General features: G+C 42.3%; 1 protein-coding gene across 6 annotated transcripts in view; it reads right to left on the reverse strand.

Moving 5' to 3' along the window:
* The window catches only part of PRUNE2 (prune homolog 2 with BCH domain), a 295929-nt gene that overhangs the window by 199546 nt on the left and 75010 nt on the right, over positions 1–21373 (reverse strand). For all 6 annotated transcript variants that reach the window (XM_054519500.2, XM_054519503.2, XM_054519501.2 and 3 more), the window contains exons 5-6: positions 20107–20259; positions 17136–17230 (exon numbers count right to left, since the gene is read on the reverse strand). In XM_054519500.2, the coding sequence (XP_054375475.2) occupies positions 17136–17230; positions 20107–20259 (248 nt within the window). The remainder of the gene's footprint in view (positions 1–17135; positions 17231–20106; positions 20260–21373) is intronic.

Raw genomic sequence — 21373 nt, forward strand, 5'->3', positions numbered from 1 at the left:
GCTATGGTGGCTGTGATGTTTTGTGTCCAAAAAGAAAAGACTCTAAAGACTAATTATTTAATTTTATTTGTCCTTTAAACACAATCTGTTATCTTAGCTGCAGGGTGGCCCCACTTTCTCTTAATCTGAATTAAAATGGTTAACTATTGGAATATAACACCATTGGCCAAAGTACATGAAACCAGCTAAGTAAATTATGAATCATAAATCACGGTTCTACTTTCTTCTTGATGGTTAAAGAAATCACAATTCCTTTGTTTTACATTTTAAAAAAAACTATGAGCACTTCTACTACGATATCTCACAAAGAGATATACTTCGACCACACACAAATGATTGGCATGCTAAAATTCTAGCGACCTTATGCTTATGCCCAACACCACATAAATTGTACACTAACAGCCCCTGTATATGCCAGACTGTGGTAGGCAAATAACAGAAGGATTTGTAGAAGAGAATGTGACCAGAAGCAATTTTCTCTTGATGGCCACCTTCAGCTCCATCCCTCCCCAGATGCACATGTGTCTCTGCACAGCAAGAATTGGAGTCTAATTTCACAGTACTGTGCCGGAGCTGACATGTAACTGTTGGCAAGAGCTGACTGTTAAATTTTCAGGCAATTTGCAAACCCGTTATTTGCAAGTTAAACACAGTCATTATAAAAATTAAATTACATAATTTGTGTTAAGTAAATTATGTTAAAAGCAAAAGTAATACATTCCCAAAACTCACCCCTTCCTAATCATGCCATTACATCTACTGTTATCAATGTTCTTGGGGTCATTTACATCTGTACACTAGAAAGTCTATATAATGATATACTTCTGCACGTCTCTTCCCAAATCTGTTTTGATGATGTCTTGTTGGTATTTTGAAATTGGCCATGGTAAGAGCATTTACGCTATGGAAATTGGAAAATACTACAAATCAGAGCTTGTTTTATTGGTTTATTGATTGTCGTGACCAGGTGTTGGCAAGCTCTGGCCCACAGACCAATTCAGCTCACTGCCTATTTATGAAAGGCCAATGCACTAAACACATTCAAATAGTTGTTAAGTTCCTACATAATATCCTCAGTTTGGGCTCCTGGACTGCAAAGCCTAAAATATCTACTATCTGGCCCTTTTCAGAAAAGAATTGCTGACCCCTTGTCTAGACTCGAGAAAGTCATGGAGAAAAACTATACTAAAGATAAAACATAAAAGTGTGTTGTGTCTCTAGTCACCACATTGTGACTAGCATACACACACACACAAATAAGGAAATATTCTTCCAGTATTTGAAAACTATTCTTTAATTCAGCAAAGAAATCACTTATATTGTTGACAAACAAATGAAGTTCAAGCATATTTCTTCATTGTTTCAGTTTCTTGTAAAGGGAGAATCAAAAACATCAACTACATTTTTGTTGCAATTACACTCATTCATCGATTACAATGCAAGAGTTACACAAAAATTAACTAGTTCATTCTATGAGAATTAATTGGTTTTATGAAATTTACAATAAAAGAATAAAGAGTATACATTGTATACTATATATGATATATTGCACAATATATCATATATATCCTTTATGTATTTATTTGAGACGGAGTCTCTCTCTGTCACCCAGGCTGGAGTGCAATGGCACGATCTTGGCTCACAGAAACCTCCGTCTCCTGGGTTCAAGCAATTCTCCTGCCTCAGCCTCCCAAGTAGCTGGGATTACAGGCACCCACCACCACACCTGGCTAATTGTATTTTTAGTAGAGACAGGGTTTCACCATGTTGGCCAGGCTGGTCTCTAACTCCTGGCCTCAGGTGATCCACCCGCCTCGGCCTCCCAAAGTGAAGGGATTACAGGCGTGAGCCACTGCTCCTGGCCATGTATCATATATATCCTTTATATCAGTAATATGTATGAGTGGGTTTTTTTGAGAACCTGTTGTTAAAAATTTACTAGCATACCACTGCTGATTCCCCTTATAATCAATCTGGGCTGCTTTTAGGGACTCACATGAATAACAGAATATGCTGGTAGTGATATTCTGAGACACTTGAGGTTAGGTCACAAGAATTGCAGCTTCCACCCGAGTCTCTTAGAAAACATGTGGCACTCTCTTAGAACCTAAGTGTTATGCTCTGCCCCAAGCCAGGTGACAAGTACCAATTGAGTTCCCAGTTGACCAACATCTGAACACAACTGCAGGAGACACTCTGAGCAAGAACCCCTCAGCCAAGCCCCCTAAAAACCCATAAAACTATGAGAGATAATGATATGTGGTTTTAAGCCTCTAGGTTTTGGGGGTGACCTGCTACACAGCAATAGATAACTGAAACACCATTTTATTCTGGGGAGGAGACAGTGAAGGGGTAGCTAATTGGGCCCATTGCTTCAAGATCCCAGGAATCCAAGGTTGGGGTATTGCAGTCCTGGTTTGTTCCATGCCTTTAGTGCAAAAACACACATGCAGGCATGTTGCGGGTGGGGACTTAACAAAAAGGGAAATGGTTATGAATAATATATGTCCACATTTGCATATAAATCTGAATCACCTAACACTTTTCTTTACATGCATCAAATAAAATACCACCTAATGAAACACTAACTCTACCTATTTCGCTCACTACGAGTCAACCACATTTGGGCTTCCTAAAATGGCATGCATCTCCTCCTATAGTTTTCCTCCTTTCTAGTTCAAGTCAAATAACTATATTTGTGGCTAGAGTCACTAAAGTTCCCTGCAGCCTGCTGATGAAGTTGTATCCTCATCATATCTTATTTCACTGTTTCATTCCCATTTCACAGTTGCCAAGGAGAGTCAGTGGAGATTTCTGGGACCTGAAAAGAGTTTATATCTGGGGAGGATCTATGTTTCATATACCCCTGCCCCAATCTTCTCTACCTGCTCTATGTGAATACATTTTTATCAGTGTTTCAGGGGAGGAGGAAGATCCAGAGCACCACCCTATGCCAAAGAAAGCATGAATGCAGAATGTGTAACTTCATGATGGCTAAACCTTGGATCCCTGCTTGTCTGAGTCCATACAGGCTGCAATAACAAAACACCTTAGACTGGATAATGTATAAGTAATAGACATTTATTTCTTATAGTTCTAGAGGCTGGGAAATCCAAGATCAAGGAGCCGGTAGAACTGGTGTCTGGTGAGAGCCTGTTCCTCATAAGTGGCACCTTCTCACTGCATCTTCACATGGCAAAAGGGACAAACATGTGCCCGCAAGCCATTTTATAAAGGCACTCATACATTCATGAGAGCAGAATGCTCATGATCCAATCACCCCCCTAGTCCCCTACCTCTTAGTACTACTTCATTGGGGATTAAATTTCAACATATACATTTTGGAGGGGCACAAACATTCACACTACAGCAGTGCTTATATAATCCCTGTTGCAAAATCATAGCTAGAAAAAGTACTCAGGTATTTTGCACCACTTAGGGAAATACTGTTTATTTACAGAGAATCATAACTAGATAGACCAAGTTTTGTGATTTATTTAAGTCCATTTGAAACTGGCCAGTAGGTAAAGCAGAGAAAAGTTGTCAACAGAAACATCAAGTTGTCTCCAACTTGAGTTTAGCTAGAGATACAAAATAAGAATTCTGCCAGGTGCGGTGGCTCACGCTTGTAATCCCAACATTTTAAGAGGTTGAGGCGGGTGGATCACCTGAGTTCAGGAGTTTGAGACCAGCCTGGCCAATATGATGAAACCCCATCTCTACTAAAAATACAAAAAATTAGCTGGGCATGGTGGCGGGCACCTGTAATCCCAGCTACTCAGGAGGCTGAGACAGGAGAATTGCTTAAACCTGGGAGGCAGAGGTTGCAGTGAGCCGAGATTGTGTCACTGTACTCCAGCCTGGGCGACAAGAGCAAAACTCCATCTCAAAAAAAAAAAAAAAAGAATTCTATTATAAGGCATTTCTAGGTAAAGAGATTTTACAGACTATTTTTGGACATCTGTAGAAGGCACTACCTACATACAAATTGTAAATATTCTAAATATTATCAGCTTCAGCCACTTAGTACAATTTTCCAAAGACAAAGTGCTGTTGCTGCTGATATGATAAACCATTCTTTACACAGGGATTTTTTATTCTTTCATCTCGGTTACATCTCATTACCAAGAACCACTCACAGCTCAATAGGAACGAAAGTCCACTTTTCTGGGTCCATGTTTCACTCTTTTATCCTGCTAATGTTCTCAAGAAGCTAGGAATTATCCGTTCTAAATTTGTTTCAAATTCTAATTCACACTTCAAATGCCTCACGCCGACTAACTGTTAAATCCACACAATCAAAGTTACCTAACTGTATTTGTCATTTGCTTTAAGTGCTTTTGGAGTTTTCGACAAAATATGAACTGAGAACTCCTAATTCCCCAGCTACTCGGAGTTTGGTTATTTGGAGTTACTATAGTGCTTGAAAGTAATGCTGTTTTCATTTCCATAAAAAATCTCTACCATTAAAATTTTTCACTAACTGACTGGGATGCTCTGTATTTTGAACACAAATTTGAAAAGGCTAAATCACAGCAAGAAAAACCAGAACACCCACATCCTTGAATTCTAGAGACAGTCTGAGAAAAAACAGACTTTTTCCTTCCTACACGATCTGTCCTATCCAATCCTTCTTTCCATAATCCTTTTTCCTATTACTTTTATCTACTTGACTTATCTTGCCAAATCTTCTCTGTATCAGGCACCAATAATTAGCTTCACAATGAGCACCTAGAACTTGGATGATGTTTATAGTTCAAAAATTAAAATGATTTTTTCAGGAAGCAAAGATGTGAACACTAAGAGGAAGAAAGTTTGGTACAAAGAGTAGGGAAAGAAGAATGCTAACCATGGATTGCTTAAGGATGTATAGGCTGTCTGACACCCTGAGTTTGGGGCAATGACTGATAGCTGATGACTTACTAGTGAACCCCTGAGTGGGCTCAGATTCTAATTAGTCTTGCATGCTGGCATCATGTCCCAAGCAGTATACACAGGGCTAGAATAGGACTGGCCTGGGATTTGGGTCCTGGCTCTACAGATTAGAAAAATGATTTAACCTCTTTAGATTCCAATATCCTTACCTCTAAGATAGAGATTATGGCAGACACTGGCTAATTATTTTCCAAATTGGTTCCTTTTCATGGGCACATCTATTAGATGACATTTTTCAGCCTCCCTCCAGTAGATGTGACCATGTGACTGAGCCAATGAAATATGAACAGAAGTGATGAGTGTCACAACCAGACCAGATCCATAAAAATCTCCACCCTTGGCCCTCCAAGTTCTTCTCCCTGTTGACAGATAAACTGGAGATGTCCTCCTGGGCAATCTTGGAAACCACATGTTGAAGATGGTCTCTGAATCACCCCTGGCCACCTGACTGGGAACACCAAATAGGATTGCTACATGAGTGAAAAATAAACAATTTCTGGGCTGAGTCACTGAGACTTGTTTATCTGTTCCAGCTGCTGGAGCTACCTTCACCAATACAGGGGTAATCATAGTACCTTTTACTGGGAGGATTAAGTGAGATAATGCTTACTCAACTGCTAGGTACACAGTAAGCACTCACCATCAATTGTCAACTCTTACTGTAGCAAGGAAGAGTTTACAGACCTGAACCCAGAAAGAAATGGATGCACTCAGGATTTAGAACCTAGAGGAGAGTTTTCACATATTTCTATTAGTTGGGCAAAATGGCTTTGAAAAGTCTTCTTTTCAAAATATTTCTGTCAGGCCTCTGAGCCCAAGCCAAGCCATCGCATCCCCTGTGACTTGCACGTATACGCCCAGATGGCCTGAAGTAACTGAAGATCCACAAAAGAAGTAAAAATAGCCTTAATTGATGACATTCCACCATTGTGATTTGTTCCTGCCCCACCTTAACTGATCAATGTACTTTGTAATCTCCCCTACCCTTAAGAAGGTTCTTCGTAATTCTCCCCACCCTTGAGAATGTACTTTGTGAGATCCACCCCTGTCCGCAAAACATTGCTCTTAACTTCACCACCTATCCCAAAACCTATAAGAACTAATGATAACCTATCTCCCTTCGCTGATTCTCTTTTCGGACTCAGCCCACCTGCACCCAGGTGAAATAAACAGCTTTATTGCTCAAAGCCTGTTTGGTGGTCTCTTCACACGGACACGCATGAAATTTGGTGCCGAAACCCAGGAGGGGGGACCTCCCTTGGGAAATCAATCCCCTGTCCTCCTGCTCTTTATTCCGTGAAAAAGATCCACCTATGACCTCAGGTCCTCAGACCCACCAGCCCAAGGAACATCTCACCTATTTTAAATCTGGTAAGCAGCCTCTTCTTACTCTCTTCTCCAACCTCTCTCACTGTCCCTCAACCACTTTCTCCTTTCCACTCTTCAATCTCTCCCTTCTCTTAATTTAAATTCCTTTCATTTTCCGGGACAGACAAAGGAGACACGTTTTATCCGTGGACCCAAAACTCCAGCGCCGGTCACGGACTGGGAAGGCAGCCTTCCCTTGGTGTTTAATCATTGAAGGGACGCCTCTCTGATTGTACACCCACGTTTCAAGGGTGTCAGACCACGCAGGGACTCCTGCCTTGGTCCTTCACCCTTAGTGGCAAGTCCTGCTTTTCTGGGAAGGGGCAAGTACCCCAACCCCTTCTCTCCTTGTCTCTACCCCTTCCCGCTTTCCTGGGGCAGGGGCAAGTACCCCTCAACCCCTCCTCCTTCACCCTCAGCAGCAAGTCCCACTTTCCTGGGGCAGGGGCAAGTACCCCTCAACCCCTTCTCCTTCACCCTTAGCAGCAAGTCCCGCTTTTCTGGGGAAGGGGAAAGTACCCCAACCCCTTCTCTCCTTGTCTCTACCCCTTCTCTGCCTTTCCTGGGGCAGGGGCAAGTACCCCTCAACCCCTTCTCCTTCACCCTTAGCGGCAAGTCCTGCTTTCCTGGGGCAGGGGCAAGTACTCCTCAACCCCTTCTCCTTCACCCTGGCAAGTCCCACTTTCCTGGGGCAGGGGCAAGTACCCCTCAACCCCTTCTCCTTCACCCTTAGTGGCAAGTCCCGCTTTCCTATGGGGCAAGAACCCCCCAATCGTTTATTTCTGCACCCCAACCTCTTATCTCTGCACCCCAATCCCTTATTTCCCCACCCTGACCTCTTATCTCTGTGCCCCAATCCCTTATTTCCGTGCTTCAACCCCTCCTCTGCTTTTCTGGAGGGCAAGAACCCCCCACCCCTTCTCTGTGTCTCTACTCTTTTCTTTGGGCTTGCCTCCTTCACTATGGGCAAGCTTCCACCCTCCATTCCTCCTTCTTCTCCCTTAGCCTGCGTTCTCAAAAACTTAAAACCTCTTCAACTCACACCTGACCTAAAACCTAAATGCCTTATTTTCTTCTGCAATGCCGCTTGACCCCAATACAAACTTGATAGTAGTTCCAAATAGCCAGAAAACGGCACTTTCAATTTTTCCATCCTACAAGATCTAAATAATTCTTGTCGTAAAATGGGCAAATGGTCTGAGGTACCTGACGTCCAGGCATTCTTTTACACATCAGTCTCTTCCTAGTCTCTGTGCCCAGTGCAACTCGTCCCAAATCTTCCTTCTTTCCCTCCCGCCTGTCCCCTCAGTCCCAACCCCAAGCATCGCTAAGTCTTTCTAATCTTCCTTTTCCACAGACCCATCTGACTCTCCCCTCCTCGCCAGGCCGAGCTAGGTCCTAATTCCTCCTCAGCCTCTGCTTCTCCACCCTATAATCCTTTTATCACCTCCCCTCCTCACACCTGTCCCGGCTTACAGTTTAGTTCCGCGACTAGCTCTTCCCCACCTGCCCAGCAATTTACTCTTAAAAAGGTGGCTAGAGCTAAAGGCATAGTCAAGGTTAATGCTCCTTTTTCTTTATCCCAAATCAGATAGCGTTTAGGCTCTTTTTCATCAAATATAAAAATCCAGCCCAGTTCATGGCTCATTTGGCAGCAACCCTGAGACGCTTTACAGCCCTAGACCCTAAAAAGTCAAAAGGCTGTCTTATTCTCAATATACATTTTATTACCCAATCTGCTCCCGACATTAAATAAAACTCCAAAAATGAGAATCTGGCCCTCAAACCTCACAACAGGACTTAATTAACCTCACCTTCAAGGTGTACAATAACAGAAAAAAAGTTGCAATTCCTTGCCTCCACTGTAAGACAAACCCCAGCCACATCTCCAGCACACAAGAACTTCCAAACGCCTGAACGGTAGCAGCCAGGCGTTCCTCCAGAACCTCCTCCCACAGGAGCTTGCTACACGTGCCAGAAATCTGGCCACTGGGCCAAGGAATGCCCGCAGCCCGGGATTCCTCCTAAGCCGCGTCCCATCTGTGTGGGACCCCACTGAAAATCGGACTGTTCAACTCACCTGGCAGCCACTCCCAGAGCCCCTGGAACTCTGGCCCAAGGCTCTCTGACTGACTCCTTCTTGGCTTAGCGGCTGAAGACTGACGCTGCCCAATCGCCTCAGAAGCCCCCTAGACCATCACGGATGCCGAGCTTCGGGTAACTCTCACAGTGGAGGGTAAGTCCGTCCCCTTCTTAATCAATACGGAGGCTACCCACTCCACATTACCTTCTTTTCAAGGGCCTGTTTCCCTTGCCTCAATAACTGTTGTGAGTATTGACGGCCAGGCTTCTAAACCTCTTAAAACTCCCCAACTCTGGTGCCAGCTTAGACAATACTCTTCTAAGCAGTCCTTTTAGTTATCCCCACCTGCCCAGTTCCCTTATTAGGCTGAAACACTTTAACCAAATTATCTGCTTCCCTGACTATTCCTGGACTACAGCTACATCTCATTGCCGCCCTTCTTCCCAATCCAAAGCCTCCTTTGCGTCCTCCTCTTGTATCCCCCCACCTTAACCGACAAGTATAAGATACCTCTACTCCCCCCTTGCGAGCGATCATGCACCCCTTACCATCTCATTAAAACCTAATCACCCTTACCCCGCTCAACGCCAATATCCCATCCCACAGCATGCTTTAAAAGGATTAAAGCCTGTTATCACTCGCCTGCTACAGCATGGCCTTTTAAAGCCTATAAACTCTCCTTACAATTCCCCCATTTTATCTGTCCTAAAACCAGACAAGGCTTACAAGTTAGTTCAGAATCTGGCCTTATCAACCAAATTGTTTTGCCTATCCACCCCATGGTGCCAAACCCATATACTCTCCTATCCTCAATACCTGCCTCTACAACCCATTATTCTGTTCTGGATCTCAAACATGCTTTCTTTACTATTCCTTTGCACCCTTAATCCCAGCCTCTCTTTGCCTTCACTTAGACTGACCCTGACACCCATTAGGCTCAGCAAATTACCTGGGCTGTACTGCCGCAAGGCTTCACAGACAGCCCCCACTACTTCAGTCAGGACCAAATTTCATCCTCATCTGTTACCTATCTCGGCATAATTCTCATAAAAACACACGTGCTCTCCCTGCTGATCGTGTCCAATTAATCTCCCAAACCCCAGTCCCTTACAAAAGAACAACCCCTTTCCTTCCTAGGCATGGTTAGTGCGGTCAGAATTCTTACACAAGAGCCAGGACCACACCGTGTAGCCTTTCTGTCCAAACAACTTGACCTTACTGTTTTAGCCTAGCCCTCATGTCTGCGTGTAGCGGCTGCTGCTGCTTTAATACTTTTAGAGGCCCTAAAAATCACGAACTATGCTCAACTCACTCTCTACATTTTTCATAACTTCCAAAATCTATTTTCTTCCTCACACCTGACGCATATACTTTCTGCTCCCTGGCTCCTTCAGCTGTACTCACTCTTTGTTAAGTCCCATAATTACCATTGTTCCTGGCCCAGACTTCAATCTGGCCTCCCACATTATTCCTGATACCACACCTGACCCCCCATGACTGTATCTCTCTGATCCACCTGATATTCACCCCATTTCCCTATATTTCCTTCTTTCCTGTTCCTCACCCTGATCACGCTTGATTTATTGATGGCAGTTCCACCAGGCCTAATTGCCACACACCAGCAAAGGCAGGCTATGCTACAGTACAAGCCACTAGCCCGCCTCTCAGAACCTCTCATTTCCTTTCCATCGTGGAAATCTATCCTCAAGGAAATAACTTCTCAGTGTTCCATCTGCTATTCTACTACTCCTCAGGGATTATTCAGGCCCCCTCCCTTCCCTACACATCAAGCTCGAGGATTTGCCCCCACCCAGGACTGGCAAATTAGCTTTACTCAATATGCCCCGAGTCAGGAAACTAAAATACCTCTTAGTCTAAATAGACACTTTCACTGAATAAGTAAAGGCCTTTCCTACAGGGTCTGAGAAGGCCACCACAGTCATTTCTTCCCTTCTGTCAGACATAATTCCTCAGTTTAGCCTTCCCACCTCTATACAGTCTGATAACAGACCAGCCTTTATTAGTCAAATCAGCCAAGCAGTTTTTCAGGCTCTTAGTAGTCAGTGAAACCTTTATATCCCTTACGGTCCTCCGTCTTCAAGAAAAGTAGAACGGACTAAAGGTGTCTTAAAAACACATCTCAGCAAGCTCAGCCACCAACTTAAAAAGGACTGGACAATACTTTTACCACTTTCGCTTCTCAGAATTCAGGCATGTCCTCAGAATGCTACAAGGTACAGCCCATTTGAGCTCCTTTTTATTAGGCCCCAGTCTCATTCTAGACACTGGACCAACTTAGACTGTGCCCCCAAAAAAACTTGTCATCCCTACTATTTTCTGTCTAGTCATACTTTTTATATCTGTTTTCCTCCTTATTCCATTTAGTTTTTCAATTCATACAAAACCGTATCCAGGCCATCACCAATCATTCTATATGACAAATGTTTCTTCTTACATCCCCACAAAATCACCCCTTACCACAAGACCTCCCTTCAGCTTAATCTCTCCCACTTTAGGTTCCCACACCGCCCCTAATCCTGCTTGAAGCAGCCCTGAGAAACATTGCCCATTCTCTCTCCATATCACCCCCCCAAAATTTTCACCACCCCAACACTTCAACACTATTTTGTTTTATTTTTCTTATTAATATGAGAAGGCAGGAATGTCAGGCCTCTGAGCCCAAGCCAAGCCATCGCATCCCCTGTGACTTCACGTATACGCCCAGATGGCCTGAAGTAACTGAAGATCCACAAAAGAAGTAAAAATAGCCTTAAATGATGACATTCCACCATTGTGATTTGTTCCTGCCCCACCCTAACTGATCAATGTACTTTGTAATCTCCCCCACCCTTAAGAAGGTTCTTTGTAATTCTCCCCACCCTTGAGAATGTACTTTGTGAGATCCACCCCTGCCCGCAAAACATTGCTTTTAATTTCACCGCCTATCCCAAAACCTATAAGAACTAATGATAACACCGCCTATCCCAAAACCTATAAGAACTAATGATAACCTATCTCCCTTCGCTGACTCTTTTCGGACTCAGCCCACCTGCACCCAGGTGAAATAAACAGCTTTATTGCTCACACAAAGCCTGTTTGGTGGTCTCTTCACATGGACGCGCATGAAAATTTCAATATGCAAATCATATGCTCACCAATATGCTAATCAATATGCTAAAGATTTACTAGTGATTTGCTGACCAAAATCAAATCATTCACGTATTTTGAAAAGGTAAACTGGTTCAAGACCAGTTCAAAACTAACATATGCTCCCCCAAGAAAGGCTATGCACTCTTTCACAAAATAAGAGAGTTAAATACTCTACAGGTACTTTCATACTTTCATCTTGGCCTCCAACAAACTCCAAGCTCAATGAGAAATCATATCGTGTGCATAAAATTGGTAAACCAGATTTCAGACTGGTGCGCTGAGTCTCAAATCCTTGGTTACAGTGGCTCACTTATGCTTCACTGAGGCCTGAGTAAACGTTCCCTTTTGTCAGGAAGGAGTTTAGCAGTGATCTTGGGAATTCATTCTGGTCTGTGCTTTGAATGCTAATGGAAAACGTTAGTATTTTCCCCTGGGCAGTGCTCCAAGGTGCAGTATGGCTGGTAATCTCTGTGCAGGGCAGAATGAGTCAGCGGCCTCTGAGTCACTTTACCAGGATGCATCCCAGGCTTCACACAGCAGAGCGCCTGGTCATGAGGAGGTCTGAGGCCCAGAGCACAGCAGAACAGCCCAGAAAGAAAGAGAAAACGGCCCTGAACAATTCCCTCAGACTCCAGTTCTGAAGAAAGGAGATAAAATGCCAACAGCTGAAAGTCCTCACCGTTCCTCATTTAAAGGAAATTGATATGAAATAAAAATGTGGGAGCAACAGATGAAATATGCTTACCAGGCAGCAGGTTCATACAGGCAATCTTAAAATTTTAAGTTTTATTCTTTTAAGTTGTCTGAAAAATGACTACTTTCACAGTAGTATACATTAGGGGTTGAATTTTGTCCCACAAAAACTTTTATGTTGAAGTCCTAACTCTCAGCACCTCAAAATGTGACCTTATTTGGAAACAGGGTTGTTGTAGACATAGTAAACTAAGATGAGGCCAGGCGCCATGGCTCATGCCTGTAATCCCAGCACTTTGAGAGGCTGAGGAGAGTTGATCGTTTGAGCCCGGGAGTTGGAGACCAGCCTTGGGCAACATGGCAAACCCCATCTTTACAAAAAAATGCAAAAATTAGCCAGGTGTGGTGTGCACACCTGTAGTCCCAGCTACTCAGGAGGATGAGGTGGAAGGATCCCTTGAGCCCAGGAGGTGGAAGTTGCAGTGAGCCTTGACTATGCCACCGCACTACAGCCTGGGCAACAGGGCAAGACCTTGTCTCAAAAAAATAAATAAACTAAGATAAGATTACCAGATGGGTCCTAATCTATTATATATCCTTATGAAAAGGGGAAATTTGAACACAGAGACATGCATAGAGGGAAGGTGATGTGAAGATGAAGGCAGAGATCCAGGTGATGCTTCTATGCACCAAGAACACCACAGATTACCAGCAAACCATCAGAAGCTAGGGGACAGGCATGGAGCCGATTCTCTCCCATAGCTCTCGGAAGGAACTTATCCTACCAAGACCTTGATCTTGGACTTCTAGCCTCTAGAGCTGTGAGACAATAAATTTCTATTGTTTAAGATGTCTAGTTCGTGGTTCTTTGTTATGCCAGCTCTAGCACACTGATACAGCACATACACAAGAATAAATCATACTGCAATTGATCATAATAAGAAGTGATCAAGTCAGTGCATGGCTATTGTCCTTCCTGAGTAAAGATGCTAATAATGACTAACAGTCTTTTGGGAGATGCTTAAAGAAGATGTAATAACATTTGGTGTCAGCAAGGGAACCATTAATGTACTGCCGTGAGCAATCTTGCTTCAGTGGCACTTCATTAGAATGAAAAGATGTTTCTTCCCCTTAACGTTTTAATATACTGCTTTACTAGGGAGTAAACTAGGCCCAAGAAGTATAATCATTACCAGTTCTGCTGGCAAGGGAATAAAGGTAACGTTTGCTCTTTGATGTCCATTAATTCCCTTCTGATGATCAAATCAACAAGCAACAAAAAGGCCACAAAGGATCAGGTGTAACAATAATCAACAAAGGGAATTCCAATATGTCATGTGCATTCCTCCACAAGATGCATGCTACTTTCACACTTGGAATGGCTTGGAGGCTGAGCGAAATGAGACTGCAGTTATCTTTTCCCACAGTCCCCTCTGTAAGAAGAGCTGCCCCTCTGGCCATGCCTCTGATAAGGCCATTTCTACACACCGCCCCTCAAAATCTCATCCATTCTGACTTCCTGTACTGAGCAAAGCATTGAAACTCTATTATTGTAATTAATTGCTTTTTATGTATTTCATTCAGTAACTTACATAACAATGAACATTTGTGAGATAACTACAATAAAAATGAGAGACAAGGGGTTTAGAAGCTTTCTTCTTATCAGAGTGCCAGATAACCTATAACTATTGAAGGCAGTGGTTTCTACCTCCCAAACTCAGTGGTTCCCTCTGAAGAGCATGCTGTGTAAGTTACAGGGAGATAAATCTTTCTAATTTTCTGAATATTTCCACCCAAGAAAATTAACTGGGTCATCAGCCGTATGAAGGCCATGACTTACACAACAGTAGAATTACAGCATTGCAAAGAACTATTGAAAATGCAAGGAATCTTCATTCCCATATCCCTGACATGCTGCAGAACCTATAGTTGATTTCTGCCAGTGACAACAGCTAACGACTTTGCAAAGCCTCCCACTCCATTTTTGGAGAGCGGGATAAGCATACTTTCTATAAATATGTGGGCCATTTTTCATCTGTTTGATGTCATCCTTCAACCATAGTTGTCTGGAAGAAACTGGTTGGGAGAGGAAAAAGTAGGCTGCTTTGGATGCCTAGCTAAGTGGCTTTGCTTTCCTAGCTGATTTATTTAAAGCCAAAAGGAAATATAAATCAGATAGCAAAGGGGCGAACTGCAAACACCCATAACTATTAACTAAATATTTGCATTTACTAAGCATCTACTATGTGCCATCACTGTTACAGAAAATTGAAGAGAGAGAGAAGTCAGATACCATCAGTACCCTCAATTAATTTAAAATACTATCTGACCATGATTAGAAATATTAAACAAATTCAAAAGCAATGGAAGATCTAATGTAAAGAGTGAAGTCCTAAGTTGGTCACCTAGACTACATTTAGCAAAAGTTCAGAGGGTGGTAATAAAAAATAGTGAATCTGTAAGAGTTATCATGACGCACCTTTGTTGACCATGCTTTGGAGGATGAGCAAAATTTGGAAAGTCATAGGAACTAAGAAGGTTTCTTTGAGAATATACCTAGATTCAAAGAGCAATTATATAACTGTTCCAAAATCCACAAAATAAGATTGTGAGGATTCTGTCAATATTTTTTAAAGTGAGGTGAATGGGAATGAGAAAGGAATGCTGAAATATAATCAAATATGAGTAGGGATTGGGAAAATACCACTGCATCACAGGACAATCTACAGAGAAAATTAAACTCTGACATTAACTTGGGAATTTTTCCAGCAGACAGATTGGATAACTGATTTGCATTTTTTCTTTCAAGGAAGATACAGGATGTTACTAAGGAGGTTTTTTTTTTTTTTTTCCACTTCTCAGTCATCTTTAATATCCCCATTATGCGAAAGTGAAAAGTTCTCATTCAGCCTATAAGAGTTTAAACTGTGTACCCTTCTTTATTATATACAAATGTCCTCCTTTCCTCCAAGATCATATAACACTTCCAGAGATGTGCTTAACCACCTGATTAATTACTGGACCTCTGTAAATTACTTTCAAGATTAAGATGATTATTTTATCACTTATTCTGCTTGACAGACATTTACAGTTTAACACATCTGACAAAGCCATTTGCATACCCCTATAATACAAATTGAGGTACATTAAAGCTACAGTAAGTCTGTAATATTAATAGCCTTAAAATAATTTGCTAATTACAGACAGTTCCCTAAGCAATTACAAGACATTCTATGTTAATTTAGGAAGGAATTCCAAACAAGGCATTTAAAACCTAATAAGATGCCATTAAATGAAGGAAGACAGGGGAGAGGGGAACAGAGAAAGAAAACCCTAAGGCTTGAACTAGTAGAAATGATTCTTAGAGCTACTGACCCTTGCAACATCCATGTTTTCCTTGGGTTCTTAGGCACAAAGCAGAGTTCTAATTGATGGTGATTATATAGTTACTACATCACAAATTGAATATACTTGTTGAATTGATTCACGTCAATAACTAATCACATGGAGCACTTACCAATCTGAAAGTCCATAGAAACAGTTGAGTCAATTTATCAAGTGCATACAATGAGAACATGCTCTGTAAACTGTGAGGTGCCACCAAATGTCACAGTCTGCCTCCTAGTTTTCATACAGATTTATAAGCTGAATTATAATGCTTATGAACTGGAAATAAATTTGACAAAAAGATCACGAAAAGAAAGCACCTGGCTTGCTCTTGGGTTTTCTGAGGATGTAGACACCAATATGAGTGCCTGCTATTCCAGAGAAATATACACATTGATATAGTCAACATTACCATGAGAAAAAGAAGAATAGGTCAGGTGCGGTGGCTCACGCCAGTAATCCCAGCACTTTGGGAGGCCGAGGCAGGTGGATCATTTGAGGTCAGGAGTTCAAGACCAGCCTCACCAACATGGTGAGGCTACTAAAATACAAAAATTAGCCAGGAGTGGTGGCAGGCGCCTTTAATCCCAGCGACTCAGGAGGCTGAAGCAGGAGAATCACTTGAACCCAGGAGGTGGAGGTTGCAGTGAGCTGAGATGGTGCCACTGCACTCCAGCCTGGGTGACAGAGCAAGACTCCACCTCAAAAAAAAAAAAAAAAGGCAACACACAATTCTAAAAACCAAAAGACAAATTCCTATAGAGCATACTTTATCTCCATAAACTCGACCTGAGAGCTAAGTGCCCAACCAAATGTAGATGACCTGGTAAAGGCAATACAACAGTAAAGAAATACACAGACTTCTACAAATGCACAAATGTGCCTCTGTAAAATATAGTTCCCATTAGTTAGGTTAATTGAGATTAACACATAAGTCATTGAAAACTCCCAAAGTAGACAAAAGATAATTCACCAAGGAAACACACAAAGACAAAAGTAGCATTCGCTCTAAGCCATTCAGTTAACAGATTGGAAGGAGGTTCCTTGTTAATTAATACTTGAGTTGTCACCATTGATTACCAAAATGGCATGCATTCAAATAGTTTTGAAGATCAAAAGACAACTTGTTTTTTTTTTTCTTTTTTTTTTTTTAAGAAAAGTTCTATGAACAATACAGGGTGGTACACAGAAAATATGGAAGTGAACCTAATCACACATACCATAATTGCTACTAAACAGGTTAAATATACACCCACATCTGAGTGTTTGTGTCTTAGGCTTTGTTTTACTGAGATGAATGAAAGAGCATTCATCTTGAGAATCCAGGTTTGGCATTTTTCATTGACTTAGCACAGTGTTTTCATCCAAATAACAACCTGCCACTATATTCCAAGTCAAACGTATCACAAAGAAGCAAAGGACTACCATGGACTTATCCAGTGGAGAGAGTTACATTCCAGTTGCTCAGACTGCAATTGTGGGAAAGCAATCAATGCTAAAAAAGCATTCCCACCCTTACCTCAAGGTTCATGCTCACAGTACTAATGGCCACTTTTATTTCTCCATCTGACAGTTCCTTTAGATCTTTCAACATTGTCTGTTCAATACTTAAACCTGTGGATGACAGGAAAAAAAACACTATGTTATACTTGAGGAATTTTTTTTTTTTTTTTGGTAATATCAAGCGATGTTTTTAAGAATTTACTCTGTAAATTTCATTCTTTTCCCCTCAAATGTCACTTTTATCCACAATAAACACACACACACACTAAGGCAATAATCACATCACGTCTGCATCAGTTAGGATCCCAATAGGAAAAATGCACCTCTTTTGCTGCAAAAGAAGATGTGTTAATGGCAGGACACTTACAGAGATATGGGCTGGGTGAGAAAGTGAATAAAAGATGATGAGGCATCCAGAGACTAGCAAAGGAACCCAGAAAGAAAACAGAGATCTGTAACTTGAGAAGACTGGCTGCAGAAACTTCCACCTAAGCAGGAGGAAGGCAGGGAAGATCCACTGCAGTCTCATTCTTCTCCTTGCCCCCATCCCTACCTCTTCCTAACTCTTCCCATTGGTCAAACCCAACCAGAAGCCAGTGTTGTGGGAGCCCATAAGATTAAATACTTAGGGGTCCACCTCTGGAGCCCCAGAGCAGACAAAGGCAGGGAATGAATGGGTGGAGGTGGACAAATGAAGAAAAATTAACATCACCATGCAAACTAGTTAAATAATACCAAACAAAGCCAAAACTGGCTTTCAGGCTGCATTTAGGTAAGCCCCCATGTTTTCCAGTATAATTTCATTCAAAATGCACTTTACAAATGTGACTCATAAGACTATCTTAATTAAGTTGCTTACCCTCATAATAAGCTCTGACAATAGGAGTTATTAAATTCCCTAATTAATGGGAGTACTAATCCAGAATGGCTAAATTATCCAGAACTGCATAGTTGTAGTCAGTTGACCAATGGAACTCAATGAAATCTATCACAGTAAAGGAGCAAAGGATCTGGCTCGACATTTAATTCTCACGCTACATTATTACGTCTGATTAGGCCTACTCTCTTGGGAGGAAGATCTATAATAAAGCCTGGAAAGCACTGCATCCTTCCCAGACGTATGTTAAGGCTTCAGAGACCACTGCTTGCGCTACCCACTTACAACGCTCTGTCAATCACATGGGGAAACAGACAGGCACTAAATATTTTTCTTTGACTCAAAGATTGAAAACCCACAATCTTTCACAATGCAGCATAAAATGATTTATTGAAGACATTGTGACATTAAAACTTTGGTGTCATTGTGAAAATGAATGACAAGACGCATTTCCTTGTGCAGCATACACACATGGACACACACATCTATGCATAGGTAACAGAAGGTGAAATGGACACTACAAAGGCCCCACCCCATTTCCTCAAACTTTCCCATCCCAGTGCACCCAGCATGATGCTCCACCACCAGCATCTGCCTCTCTTTTCCTGAGGGCTTTCCTTGGCCACCAGAGCCTACACTGGAGAATTAAGGCCCCCTGGGTCTGAGTAGCCCACACTCTTCCAGTGGTCTGCTGGTAAATGTTTAACGGCCAGTAACAAATCCTGATTTGTAGTGTTTGTCAATTTCAGGGATCTAAATACTCCTGCCATGGCTGATCTCAAGCTACCAATCCAACATCACCCAACTCACAAGTTGCCTGAACATTTAACCATCAGCTCCTGGAGCCCAGATGAGCACACCACTGCATCCCTCAGGTGGGACAACCCTGAAGTACGAGTTTACACTCTTTCTCATGGTCTCTGGTGGGATTAAGCTCTGGTTTCCCATGGAGCCAACTTGCTTGCTGAAGCATTCCATTCCCCTATCAGTGTTGACTGGAACCACCTCCCACATAAACCACTTTGCCTCGGGCTCTGCCCCTCCTGCCCCTGGGGATGGGGTTCCTGAACTAAGAGAGAAAGTTATGTAATTTAGTGTTTACATCTTAAAGACACATAGGCTGGGTTTAGGCCTTGCCTGGCCACCTGCCGGCTGTGTGTGTTTGATGTTGGGAAAGCAATGAAGGCTTTCTGCACTTCAGTGTCCTCCCTCACTTGCAGACTGGGACGTCAAAGCACTGACTCTTGGGGTTGTCATGAGGAGGAGGATTCAGCAAGAACATCCTTGCCAAGTTATGCCATCAAAACCTGTATACAGTAGGTATCCAGTGAATTATAGCCTTTTGTTATTGTAAAACAGGTGATCCAGGAAATTCACTGTCCTGACAAAGCCTAGACTCTGACAACAGTTTCATCAACATAGCCATCTTCTCACTCATTTCCTTCTCAAACTAACTGATTTATGAAATCCAATTGTGCTTGATATTGCTCCTTCCATCTTCTCAAAATAGAATCCTATCAGCATAAGGACTGCATGTAATAATGCACCTGAGATGTGCACTAGACACATGAATTAACCACACATCCAGACACAAAGGCCTCAGAAGAGAGGCCACAGTACAAGCTGTCTGTTTCCAGGGGAGTCAATACTATGTGCCTAAAAACCTTCCACCAGCACAAGCAATAGGAAGAAGGTGAAACACATTCAAATGCACCTTCTCAGCCGGGCATGGTGGCTCACACCTGTAATCCCAGCACTTTGGGAGGCCGATGCAGGTGGATGACTTGAGGCCAGGAGTTTGAGACCAGCCTGGCCAACATGGTCAAGCCCTGCCTCTACTAAAAATGCCAAAAATTAGCTGACTGTGGTGGTGCATGCCTGTAATCCCAGCTACTTGGGAGACTGAGGCATGAGAATCGCTTGAACCCGGGAGGTGGAGGTTGCAGTGAGCCGAGATCATGCTACTGCACTCCAGCCTGGGGGATAGAGTGAGACTCTGTATAAAAAACAAACACCGAAACAAATATACCTTCTCAGGTCTGATGACACTCCATGCCACAAACCATCCCTACTCGGGAGGGACAAGAGAGCTGGGGACAGAGTCACTCACCCTGAGCACTGTACTGGGTCTCCTGTAGGACGTTGATGATGTCCTCTCTTGGAGGCAAGTTAGGAAATTTTTCTTCCAGGATAGAAAGAATTTCCTCCTGCTTCTCTGAGATCTTCTCTGATTCCATGGTCATCCACTTGAAAAGAATGCTACCTGAAAGGTATGAATAAAAATGCTCTTAAAGCTTTCCAGCCAAGCCAGAACAGGGGCCGAGAAAATCAGTGTTTCCTGGCCTCTCAATCTAAGCTTTCCATTTCTGTCTTTCACCTGGACCAGAGTCTTCCACATGTAACATTCAAGAGCCAATTTTTAGAAAACAATTGAACCATCATCCAGCTTCATTATTCTCCAAGTATTGCTCTCTACAACTTAACTGACCCTAGCGTACTCTATGGTACAGAATTCATAGATAAAGAAAAAAAATGTGTAGCTTCCCCCCAACCCCACACAAACACACAAAAAGATATGCATTGGTCTTAAATGATTTCAAAAAGGAAGTTAGTGGTAAACTATTTAAAAGTCTAATCAGCCTTATTTCCTTTAAAGGACCAGAGAGAATACTATTTCCACTCATTATATTATTAATTTTACATACAAACTTCTTCCTTTTCACACTAAATGAATGTATAATCCCACTGTCAACAGCTGAGGAATCTGACAAGGTGGCTAACCTGATGTCCATTTCTGATCTCCCAAGCATCGTACGCAGTTTTAAAGTCATTTACAATTATCTAATTATAAGGACTCACAAGCTGGGTCTAAATCACAGGTTTAAATTACAAAGTAATTTTCCAGTGTGAAGGACCTTGCACAAACTCCTGTGACTTCTGTGGATAATCTCATCTTGAAAGGGAGGAGTTAGCACCCCATACGTACTCTTACTCTTCCCTGCATTCCAAGCCCAGATTAACACAGACTCACCACGGGAGAGAGAAGTTTTGCTTAATGATAAATGATTAAGCTCTCTAAAAATCCCCAGATCTGTTGACTAATCAAAGTACTACCATCTCTGTTTCAGTGTAGCCTTAATGCCAGTCATGGGGGAGGGAAAATGGAAAATAAATAAAAGAGGAAAGAAGGTAAAAGGGGAAATAAAGTATCCAGTGAGGGAAAACTATAGTACCCAATCCAAACACATGGCCTGAGACCTACAGAACCTAGAGATGCGGTCTACATTTACCATCAAACATGCTGGAAAGTCCCAAGCAAGTCATCTGGCCTCCGTTTCCAGTTTCCCATTTTTAAAACGGGAATAATACTGCTTTCC

Source organism: Pongo abelii, chromosome 13 (assembly GCF_028885655.2).
Source record: "Pongo abelii isolate AG06213 chromosome 13, NHGRI_mPonAbe1-v2.0_pri, whole genome shotgun sequence".
Taxonomy (NCBI): domain Eukaryota; kingdom Metazoa; phylum Chordata; class Mammalia; order Primates; family Hominidae; genus Pongo; species Pongo abelii.